A 12,050-nucleotide genomic window follows, 5' to 3' on the forward strand; every position below is an offset into this window, starting at 1 on the left:
TGGTGCTCTTGACGATCTCCACTGAAGATCCCTCGATGATCAGTGGAGAATGGTCTCTCTGTGCTCTCCTGAAGTCAACAACCATCTCTTTGGTTTTGTCCACGTTCAGAGACAGGTTGTTGGCTCCACACCAGGCTGTTAACCGTTGCACCTCCTCTCTGTATGCTGACTCGTAGTTCTTGCTGATTAGACCCACCACGGTCGTGTTATCAGCGAACTTAATGATATGATTCGAGCTGTGCGTTGGTGCACAGTCGTGAGTCAGCAGAGTGAACAGCAGTGGACTGAGCACACAGCCCTGAGGGGCTCCAGTGCTCAGTGTGGTGGTGCTGGAGATGCTGTTCCCGATCCTGACTGACTGAGGTCTCTCAGTCAGGAAGTCCAGGATCCAGTTGCAGAGGGAGGTGTTCAGGCCCAGTAGGCTCAACTTCTCAATCAGGTGCTGAGAAATGATTGTGTTAAATGCTGAACTGAAGTCTATGAACAGCATCCTTACATAAGAGTCTTTGTTATCCAGATGGGTGAGGGCCAGATGGAGGGTTGTGGAGATGGCATCGTCCGTGGAGCGGTTTGGATGATACGCAAACTGCATGGGGTCCAGTGCGGGTGGGAGCTGGGTCTTTATGTGCCTCATGACGAGCCTCTCGAAGCACTTCATCATGATGGGTGTGAGTGCAACGGGACGATAGTCATTGAGGCAGAAGACAGAAGACTTCTTCGGCACAGGAATGATGGTCGTCATCTTGAGGCACGTGGGAACAGTGGCGCTGCTCAGGGAGATGTTAAAGATGTCAGTGAATACATCTGCTAGTTGTTCTGCACATTCCCTGAGCACTCTGCCAGGAATGTTGTCAGGTCCAGCAGACTTCCGTGGGTTAACTCTGCATAGAGTTTTCCTCACTTCAGCTGTGGTGAGACAGAGCACCTGGTCAATGGGAGGAGGGATGGTCTTCCTCGCCACCACGCTGTTCTGCACCTCGAACCGGGCGTAGAAGTCATTCAGCGCATCTGGGAGGGAGGGGTCATGGTCACAAGCAGGTGATGTGGTCTTGTAATTCGTGATCGCCTGGATGCCCTGCCACATGGCGTCTCCGCTGTCCTGGAAGTGGCCATGGATTCTCTTGGCGTGTGCGCGCTTCGCCTCTCTGATGGCACGGGACAGTTTGGCCCTTGCTGTTTTTAAGGCCGTCTTGTCCCCTGCTCTGAAGGCAGAGTCTCTTGTTTTTAGCAGCGCACGCACCTTGGCGGTCATCCACAGCTTCTGGTTGGAGCGTGTAGTGATGGTCTTGGAAATAGTCACGTCATCAATGCACTTGCCGATGTAGCTGGTCACTGTTGACGTGTATTCCTCCAAGTTGATGAAATCGCCATTGGTTGCAGCTTCCCTGAACATGACCCAGTCAGTGCATTCAAAACAGTCCTGGAGAGCAGACATGGATCCTGCTGGCCAGGTTCTCACTTGTTTTTGAGCTGGTCCTGAACACCTGCTGAGTGGTCTGTATGCTGGGATCAGCATAACAGAGATGTGGTCTGAGTACCCGAGGTGGGGGCGGGGCTTCGCCCGGTATGCGCCCCGGATGTTTGTGTAAACAACATCCAGCGTGTTTTCTCCTCTGGTTGCAAAGTCCACATTCTGATAGAATTTGGGAAGCACAGTCCTGATATTTGCGTGATTAAAATCTCTGGCGACAATAAACAATCCGTCAGGGTGTGAGTTTTGAAGTCCGCTAATGGTCCCGTAAAGCACACTGAGCGCTTCCTTAGCATTAGCGCTAGGTGGTATGTACACTCCGAGCACAATAGCAGTGGTGAATTCCCGGGGTAAATAAAAAGGTCTACATCTCACAACAATAAACTCCAGCAGCGATGAGCAGTAGGTAGAAACAAGCACAGAGTTCTTACACCATTCCGTGTTGATGTAAACACACAGACCGCCACCGCGAGTCCTACCGCACAGAGCTGCATTTCTGTCGGCACGAAACGTGGATGGGGGCGTCCGGAACTCTGTCGCTCAGCCACGTCTCCGTAAACACAAAAACGCAACAGTGTCTGTACTCACGCCAAGTAGCTTGTTGGAGTCTGATGTAGTCTAATTTATTGTCCAGGGAGCAGACATTTGCCAGCAGTAGTGATGGTAGAGCGGGCCGGCTAGGGTTAGCTTTTAGCCTAGCATTAGCACCCGCTCGCTTTCCGCGTTTCTGCTACCTCGCGCAGCGCTTACGATTCCCCCTCCTCCGTCCGTCCTCCGCAGGCGATGCCGAGGTCTGGAGGCCTGGTTCTCGGAGCACGCCGAGGTCGCGTAGTTTCTGCCGCAGGTCATCATTTATGGTGTTGTTTGGGTTGTTTCTGAGTTCTTTCAGTGTTTTGCGGTTGTACACAGGCACACCGGTTGCTCCGATGTCCATGTGTTGTGTAAGGCGGGCTACAAAATAAAGTTAGCACCATTTTGGGTCCGGAGCGGCCGCTGCGAGCTACTGCCGCGCCGCCATCTTGGATCCAGTGACCTCTTCATCAGACTCATCAGATGTGTCTGTGTCTTCTGGTTGATACTCTACATTGTCTTCCTCCTCCGAAACCTGTTTATCTGTATTGCTATGCTGCTCAGTGTCCTCTGCCTCAATTTCAGTGAAGAAATGATCGAGAGCTTGGCTTGTTGTAAATCTTCTCATTTTTTGCATGCTGCAAACTGGAGATATGCACTCTGCAAGTCAATAACTCTAAACTGAATTGGTCTTATGCATGGCTTACATGTCTAAACATGTCCTTTTTTGTTTGGTTGTTTTATTTGTTCAGGGAAGGCAACAAACAGGCAAAGAGAAAAGCCCCTAACTAAAGCTTACAGGGTTAGGAGAGGAGCTGGCTGTCAGTAAGCTGTTGGCTGACTGTGTTAGTGAGCTGACAGTGTATTTTTTATTTCAGTTTTGCCACTAATTATTGTTTTAAAATATTATATTATAACTGGGTCAAAACCATAACAACACAAAGGTCATAAATTGTACCAGAGCATTTTATAATTTAGTAAAATAGATTTTTTTGTTTTATTTTGTTTAAATAGAGTTTCCTGACAAAGTAAAAAAAAAACTTTATCCAATAAACACATTTATGTGGTACTTCTGTGCATTTAAACCTAAAAACGGGTCGGTGCCGACCCTAACACAAGAGGATGGTTAAGTACATTAATGAAGTATTTATACTTTGTTACTTCCCACTCCTGCACATATAAAAAAAAAAAAAGATGACTGTTTTAATAACTTCTTCTTTTTCTTTCGGCTGCTCCCATTAGGGGTCGCCACAGCGGATCATCCGTCTCCATACCACCCTGTCCTCTACATCTGCCTCTTTTACACCAACTACCTGCATGTCTTCCCTCACCACATCCATGAACCTCCTCCTTAGTCTCCTCTTTTCCTCCTTCCTGGTGGCTCCATCCTCAGCATTCTCCTACCGATATAATTCATGTCCCTCCTCTGCACATGTCCAAACCATCTCAATCTCGCCTCCCTCACCTTGTCACCAAAACGTCCAACATGCGCTGTCCCTCTAATAAACTCATTTCTAATCTTGTCCATCCTCGTCACTCCCAACGAAAACCTTAACATCTTCAGCTCTGCTACCTCCAGCTCCGCCTCCTGCCTTTTACTCAATGCCACTGTCTCTAATCCATACAACATCGCAGGTCTCACCACAGTCCTATAAACTTTTCCTTTCATTCTTGCAGATACTCTACTATCACAAATCACTCCTGTCACTCTTCTCCACCCACTCCACCCTGCCTGCACCCTTTTCTTCACTTCCCTAACACACTCTCCATTACTTTGCACTGTTGACCCCAGGTACCTGAACTCCTCCACCTTCTTCACCTCTTCTCCCTGTAACCGCACCACTCCACTGCCCTCCCTCTCATTTACGCACATATACTCTGTCTTACTCCTACTGACTTTCATTCCCCTTCTCTCCAGCGCGTACCTCCACCTCTCCAGGCTCTTCTCAACCTGCTCACTGCTCTCACCACAAATCACAATATCATCCACAAACATCATAGTCCAGGGAGACTCCTGTCTGACCTCGTCCGTCAACCTGTCCATCACCACTGCAAACAAGAAAGGGCTCAGGGCAGATCCTTGATGCAGTCCAACCTTCACCTTGAACCAGTCTGTCGTTCCTACTGCACACTTCACTGCTGTCACACTGTCCTCATACATGTCCTGCACCACCCTCACATACTTCTCTGACACACCTGACTTCCTCATACAATACCACAACTCCTCTCTTGGCACCCTGTCGTACGCTTTCTCTAAATCCACAAATACACAATGCAACTCCTTCTGTCCTTCTCTATACTTCTCCTACAACGTTCTCAAAGCAAATAAGGCATCTGTGGTGCTCTTCCTCGGCATGAAACCATACTGTTGCTCACAGATGGTCACCTCTTCTCTCAGCCTGGCTTCCACTACACTTTCCCATAACTTCATGGTGTGGCTGATCAACTTTATTCCCCTGTAGTTACTGCAGGTCTGCACATCTCCTTTATGCTTAAAGATCGGTACCAGCACACTCCTTCTCCATTCCTCAGGCATCCTCTCACCTTCCAAAATCTTGTTAAACAATCTGGTTAAAAACTCCACTGCCATCTCTCCTAAACATCTCCACGCTTCTACCGGTATGTCATCTGGTCCAACCGACTTTCCCCTTTTCATCCTCTTAATCGCTGCTCTCACTTCCTCCTTACTAATCCTATCCACTTCCTGCTTTACTAACTCCACATCATCCAACCTTCTCTCTCTCTCATTTTCCTCGTTCATTAGCTGCTCAAAATACTCCCTCCATCTTCTCAACACACTCTCCTCACTAGTCAACACATTTCCATCTCCATCCTTTATTGCTCTAACTTGCAACACATCCTTCCCAGCTCGATCTCTCTGCCTGGCCAATCGGTACAAATCCTTTTCTCCTTCCTTAGTGTTCAACCTCTCATACAGCTCCTCGTATGCCTTTTCCTTGGCTTTCGCCACATCCCTCTTTACCTGCTGCCGCATCTCCTTGTACTCCTACCTACTTTTCTCATCACCCTGTCGATCCCACTTCTGTTTTGTTAACCTCTTTCCCCTTATGCTCCCCTGCACTTCCTCATTCCACCACCACGTCTCCTTGTCTTCCTTTCTATTTCCAGATGTCACACCAAGTACCTTTCTAGCTGCCTCCCTCATCACTCCTGCGGTAGTTTCCCAATCATTCAGCACCTCTTTACCACCACCGAGCCTCTGTCTGACCTCTTCCCTGAACCTCACACTACAGTCTTCCTCCTTCAGTTTCCACCATCTTATTCTTCTTTCAGTCCTTACTCTCCTCCTCTTCTTCTTCGCCTCCAAAACCATCCTACAGACCACCATCCGATGCTGTCTAGCTACACTGTCCCCTGCCAGCACCTTACAGTCTCCAATCTCCTTCAGGTTGCATCTCCTACATAGAACATAGTCCACCTGTGTGCACCTTCCTCCACTCTTATACGTCACCCTATGATCCTCCTTCTTCTTAAAATAAGTGTTTACCACTGCCATTTTCATCCTTTTAGCAAAATCTACCACCATCTGCCCTTCCACATTTCTCTCCTTTAGGCCATACCTACCCATAACCTTCTCATCACCTCTGTTCCCCTCACCTACATGTCCATTAAAGTCTGCCCCAATCACCAATCGTTCATTTCTAGGGACACCATCTACCACTTCATCTAATTCACTCCAGAATCTTTCCTTCTCCTCCATCTCACAGCCGACTTGTGGAGCATAGGCACTGATGACATTTATCATCATCCCTTCAACTTCCACCTTCACGATCATCACCCTATCAGAAACTCTCTTCACCTCCACTACACTCTTACTGTACTCTTCCTTCAGAATCACCCCTACACCATTTCTCTTTCCATCCACACCATGATAGAACAGTTTAAACCCACCTCCAATGTTTCTGGCCTTACTCCCTTTCCACTTGGTCTCCTGAACACACAACATATCTACCTTTCTACTCTCCATCATATCAGCTATCTCTCTCCCTTTACCAGTCATAGTGCCAACATTTAAAGTACCAACCCGAACCTCCACTCTCCTACACTTTTCCTTTCCCTGTCGCCTCTGTAGGCGTCTTCCTCCTCTCCTCCTCCTCCTTCGGCCAACAGTAGCCCAATTTCCACCGGTACCCTGTTGGCTAACGATACCTGTGGCGGTCGTTGTTAACCCGGGCCTCGACCGATCCGGTATGAAATTCTTATTCGTGACCCGCATATTTGATTTGGCACATGTTTTACGCTGGATGCCCTTCCTAACGCAACCCTCCCCATTTATCCGGGCTTGGGACCGGCACTAAGAGTGCACTGGCTTGTGCCTCCCTAATGGCTGGGTTACTGTTTTAATAACTATAATAATAATAATAATAATAATAATCACTTATTAGTTCTTGACTGAGAGAGGTTTTTCTTTCTCAGGTGGTCTATTTCACTGCTACTTTTCCTTATGTTATGCTGGTGGTGCTGTTGCTGCGTGGAATCACATTGCCTGGGGCCTTTGATGGCATCAGATTTTATCTCTACCCAGATCCTACACGTCTCGCAGAACCACAGGTAGAAATATAATTACATTTTTAGTTAAAAAAAATATAGGACCCTGCATTGGAAGAAGTACATTTCTATTGCCAGCTGTCACTTTGGTGCAAAGCCAGTGCAAAGTCAATGTTAAGACTCAAATTTAAACACAGAAACATAAGTTTTGTTTGGTGTAGTGTCTAAATACAGTGCCTTATTTATGATTTTTTAAAATGAAAAATTAATGATATCGAAGTTATATAGAATAACAACTATAACAATTGTGTCAGAGAACCTCAATGTTTATTAGTACTTACATATTTTAGCTTAACTAAATCAATGGAGAATTACTTTGTTTCTATGTCATGTTGCAAATATCTAAAAAATTTTTCATGCAATGTAGGTGTGGATGGATGCTGGAACTCAAATTTTTTACTCCTATGCTCTCTGCATGGGCTGTCTTGTTGCTCTTGGAAGCTACAACAAGTACAACAATAACTGCTACAAGTAAGCTCAATTCAGGAGAGGAGGTACTACAGGGTTAGGGTTGCGACCATTTTGTATTTGTATCAGTTAAGCAAAACACACACACACACACACACACACACACACACACACACACACACACACACACACACACACACACACACGCGACACACATGCATATTACTTGATCTCTAATTTGATACATACATGCTTCTAATAATTTGTTACAAACCCAGACGGTCCAGAAGAGCATAACGCGTTATATTACTTCTGCGTTACTTTTGCGTTACTTGTATCTCTTTCACGCCTTACAGGTGTAACAGGTGTAATATAGATCTTTGCCATTAAGCAATAAGTTATATAAGGGCAAAAGACATGTGTGGGCTGCACACCGTGATGTGGAGAACCAACATAACTTTCGCTGTCATCACATAAAACTTTGTGCAATCCTGTAAATATGACCTCATCCTCGTCTACATCATTCTCTGCTTCATCATCAGCTTGAAACATTCTGAACGCTGATCCAAAGTTTGCGCTATTATCAGTGACCGTGGCAGTTTATCTTCCCACATGAGCTGTGAATTTGCTCTCTATCTCCGCTGTGATGGCATCGTTCATGTGTCTCCAGTGGTGGAACGTCAAACGTGTTCTATATTTCTGTCTCCAGTTCCATATATTCAACATTATACACACACACACACACACACACACACACACACACACACACACACACACACACACACACACACACACACACACACACACACACACACCTATAGTGCTGTGCTTTGCATGCAGATGTTGTTGTTTTTTTAGTGGTATTTTTTGCAGTTGACAAGAGCTTTTCACCAACACATAATCTACACTTAACCATTATTCCTTTTTTCTTTTCCTCGACTATTTCAAAATAATGAGAACACTTCCATCACAGTAATGTAAAGCTCTGGTTTGCTATCTCCGCTTCCGACCAGCTTCTGTTCCCACGGCTCGCACGTGTGAGTGCGCGATTCTACGTGACTACGTTCATTTTAATTCAGTATTTATTTTTTTATGCAAAATAATTTAACTGGAAAGTAACTCGCATTACTTTTTTTAAAAAGTTACTCAGATATTAATGTGTACATTTATAAAGTAACGCGCTACTTTACTCGTTACTCCAGAAAAGTAATATTATTACGTAAGCACGTTACTTGTAACGCGTTACCCCCAACACTGCATGTTGTATGTTTTCTTCCCAGGGACTGTATTTACCTTTGCCTGTTGAACAGTGTGACCAGTTTTGTGGCTGGCTTTGCCATTTTCTCTGTGTTGGGATTCATGGCTTATGAGCAGGAGACAGACATCTCAACAGTGGCAGAGTCAGGTAACTGAAGTTCTAAACTATCTACTATTTGAGCAGAGTGTCTTTAAATTATAATTTTATTTGTTTTCCCAGGTCCAGGGTTGGCCTTTATTGCATACCCCAGGGCAGTTGCTATGATGCCTGTTCCACAATTATGGGCAATTTGTTTCTTTATTATGACAGTTCTGTTGGGCTTGGACACTCAGGTAATTAGAAATAATCAGTCAAAAGCAATGTTAAATAAGATCTATGGATTAAAAGATAATTAAAGCATGTAATATTAAGTACTTATATGTTTCTCCACCTTCTCCATCCCCCCTTTTTTTAGTTTGTAGGATTGGAGTCATTAATGACAGCTATAACAGACCTGTACCCCTCTTACTTACTCATTGGTTATCGGCGTGAACTCACCCTGTCCTTCATCTGTGTTGGGAGTTTTCTCATTGGCCTGGTTATGGTTTCAGAGGTTATTATGATTTCTTGATTACTCTAGAATAAATGCACAGGTCCTGCACCTATAGCTTAACATGTGAGTTAGAGTCAAATATATAAATAAATACTATGTTGAAATAGTTATTGTATTTTTCTATTTCAGAAGCTTTTAAAAACGTTCCTGTAAATTATTAGGCCTAGATTCTGACTTTTAGTTTCATCCTCCAGGGTGGCTTGTATATTTTCCAGTTGTTTGATTACTATTGCTGCAGTGGGATGACACTTCTGTTATTCGCTATTATGCAGTCAGTGTGTATAGGGTGGGTGTATGGTGAGTATTTACAGTTTGAGAAGAGTGCATGTTTGTGGCCTGCAGATTTATTTTCAACAAATGGGGAGTAAATAATATGCATTACATTAATGTCAATGTATATTGGTTGCACTTTTTTGTAGGCGCTGACCGTCTGTATGATAATATTGAAGACATGATTGGCTATCGACCATTGTTCTTGATAAAATACTCTTGGAAATACATCACTCCTCTAGTCTGCACTGTAAGTACCTGGAAATGTGTTCATACTTATTGGGTACATTGAATAAAATAAATGAATACTTGAATACTCAATACTTCTACTACTGATAACAGACCAAGGGCTCCTACATTTTGTAGTCATGAACATTATCTTTGCTCTTCAGCACTGCATGCATGTGATTCCTGTTAATTAAATAAGAAATGTCTTGCAGACTAATCATTCAACATTTATGTTTATTTCAAATGGCATACAAACTAGAGATTCTTTAGACAAAATAGCCTGAGACAATGAGACAATTCTGCTTATAGTTAAAGAACATAATCAGCATAGATGTGTGATACAGTTAGAGGTTTCAACAACTGATTACACAGGTTCACAGGGTTAAAAGGTATGATTCATTTGAGTACACTGAAAGGTGGGTTTATTTTAGTTAGTTTTTATTTCTCTATAACAGCCAAATTCAACAAAACAAACAACAAAAACAAAACCACCACATGATTAAGGTGTTAGAAATACATTTTTAAAATATAAGTTTGTATATACTGTAATGTATGGCAATATTATCTTGAATTTAACTATCTAACTTTTTCTTTAGGGTACATTCGTTTTCTATCTGGTCAAATTCACTCCTCTAAAGTTTAACAATGTAATTGAATACCCCTGGTGGGGCTATGCTATTGGCTGGTTCTTCACACTCTCTTCAACTCTACTGGTTCCCCTTTGGATGATCTATGCTTTCCTCACTTCTAGTGGCTCAATGAGACAGGTATGTTCCATTCCAGACTAAATGTGAGAACAGTAAATGATTAATACTTGTATATTATTACTTGTTTATGTACTTAACCCAGTTAACTTAACCCACTTTTCATCATCCTTTAGAGATTAAATGATCTATGTACCCCAGAAAGAAACCTTCATCTGAACTCAAGCAGAAGAAAAAACTGTTCAACTTGTATCGCCTTAACAACTGTACCACAAAAACAAGAACATCCTTAAAGAACATCCCTAAATATACAGTTCTTATATGTTTATTTTTCTCATTGTACATCACTGTTTACTCTACATTATTAGAGGATTTTTAATTAATGAAATGTTCAGCAAGAACAGATTGCACGAAAAAAATCTGAAATTACTTTGATATTGCAACAGATATATGTATCAAAAACCAACACATGATCAAACCATTAGACCATACATAAAGTATAATTGACTGTAGAGGTGATTATTTTATCATGAATGTTGCTGTTGTGTGCTGTTCATAAAATGCACTAGCCAATACTTGTTTAAACACATCACTCTGTTGACAACATTAACTATCTGAAGGACCCTCCAGATTCATTGACAACCTTGGTAAAGATAAGCACAATATATATGTCTTTCATAGAAATGTAACTTTTAAGTGCGGTACCACTGTTAAAAACATTGTTAGTAACATGGGTTAAATACACCAAACAGGCATAGCTTTATGACCACCTGCCTAATATTGTGTTGGTCCCCCTTTTGCTGCCAAAATAGTCCTGACCCGTCAAACATTAACAGCATTAACTTCTTCAGCAGATTAAGCTGCAGTAGCTTGTTTGTTGGATCAGACAACGACACGGGCCAAACTTCACTCCTCACGTTCATTAGTGAGCCTTGACTGCCCATGACCCTGTCACTGGTTCACTGTTCAGTGTTATTCACTATATATATATATATATATATATATATATATATATATATATATATATATATATATATATATATATATATATATATATATATATAAAGCATGTAAAAGAATAAATAATTATTGAAACTCTACACAATATGCAAAAATGTTCTGTCATCTTGAATTAAACTTTTCATTGTCTCTTTTTAACCATACAAGTGAAATGCTATAGAATGGAGAATGTAACCCTATGCATAACTATTATTTTAGTAACAACAGCATGAAACCATGGGAAATGTGTATTATTGCACACTGATAGTCATAGGTGAAATGTCAGGTTAGGTCTGTTTTTATCCAAAACCTCTTTTTTTTTAGGTTGTGCCCTAATAACAATCACATTGTGTCTGTTGCGCTGTGGCAAATACTGTAATAACTGCCCATGTATGTACATTACAGACATATCATCTGTTTTGCAGTACACACAGGGACCTAAAAACATGACTGCTTCTGAATAAACTTCCCCAAAGCACATTAATCCTTTCATGTTCACAGACAAAGGCCTTCCAAACTTGTAACAAGATACCAATCTCAATCAGAACTTAAATTTGACTTGTATAACTCTTTTTTGTTTATACCTTTGCCTCACAATTTTGCTTTGGCTGGCAGCTTTTACAATAAACTTAATTACATTTGCATATTTTTTAGTCTACCTTTTATGATATGAAATTATCAGGAGGAACATGATGGAAATTGAAACTTGTAACTTAATTGACTAGCTCTTACAGGTCCAGTGTATTATAGCCTATTTGTACTGTAATCAGTATTATTATTTAGTTTGTAGTTTTTATGTTGCTTTATCGCCCTCTCTTGTTTGTGAAGCAGTACTACATGCACCACATTTTTATTTTCCCAAAAGCTCAAATTTGTATGACCAGCAAAATGACTTGTTTTTTAATTGATAAGTTTAATTAAACTAATATACCACATCTGTCTAATAGGCAAATGACAGATTGGTAATTAATGAATAAAACT

General features: G+C 42.1%; 2 protein-coding genes across 2 annotated transcripts in view; one reads left to right on the plus strand and one right to left on the minus strand.

The window, feature by feature from the left end:
- The window catches only part of LOC310714898 (sodium- and chloride-dependent GABA transporter 2-like), a 107,083-nt gene that overhangs the window by 6,378 nt on the left and 88,655 nt on the right, over window positions 1–12,050 (plus strand). The window contains exons 6-14 of the mRNA XM_083520952.1: window positions 6,479–6,613; window positions 6,978–7,081; window positions 8,299–8,423; window positions 8,496–8,608; window positions 8,731–8,868; window positions 9,063–9,165; window positions 9,288–9,388; window positions 9,963–10,133; window positions 10,247–11,034. Of these exons, the coding sequence (XP_083377078.1) occupies window positions 6,479–6,613; window positions 6,978–7,081; window positions 8,299–8,423; window positions 8,496–8,608; window positions 8,731–8,868; window positions 9,063–9,165; window positions 9,288–9,388; window positions 9,963–10,133; window positions 10,247–10,363 (1,107 nt within the window). The 3' untranslated portion in view covers window positions 10,364–11,034. The remainder of the gene's footprint in view (window positions 1–6,478; window positions 6,614–6,977; window positions 7,082–8,298; window positions 8,424–8,495; window positions 8,609–8,730; window positions 8,869–9,062; window positions 9,166–9,287; window positions 9,389–9,962; window positions 10,134–10,246; window positions 11,035–12,050) is intronic.
- The window catches only part of LOC310715102 (craniofacial development protein 2-like), a 367,511-nt gene continuing 358,719 nt past the window's right edge, over window positions 3,259–12,050 (minus strand). Inside the window, exon 2 of the mRNA XM_083521316.1 lies at window positions 3,259–6,409. Within this exon, the coding sequence (XP_083377442.1) occupies window positions 5,049–6,278 (1,230 nt within the window). The 5' untranslated portion in view covers window positions 6,279–6,409 and the 3' untranslated portion in view covers window positions 3,259–5,048. The remainder of the gene's footprint in view (window positions 6,410–12,050) is intronic.

Source organism: Silurus aristotelis (assembly GCF_946808225.1).
Source record: "Silurus aristotelis genome assembly, chromosome: 2".
NCBI lineage: Eukaryota > Metazoa > Chordata > Actinopteri > Siluriformes > Siluridae > Silurus > Silurus aristotelis.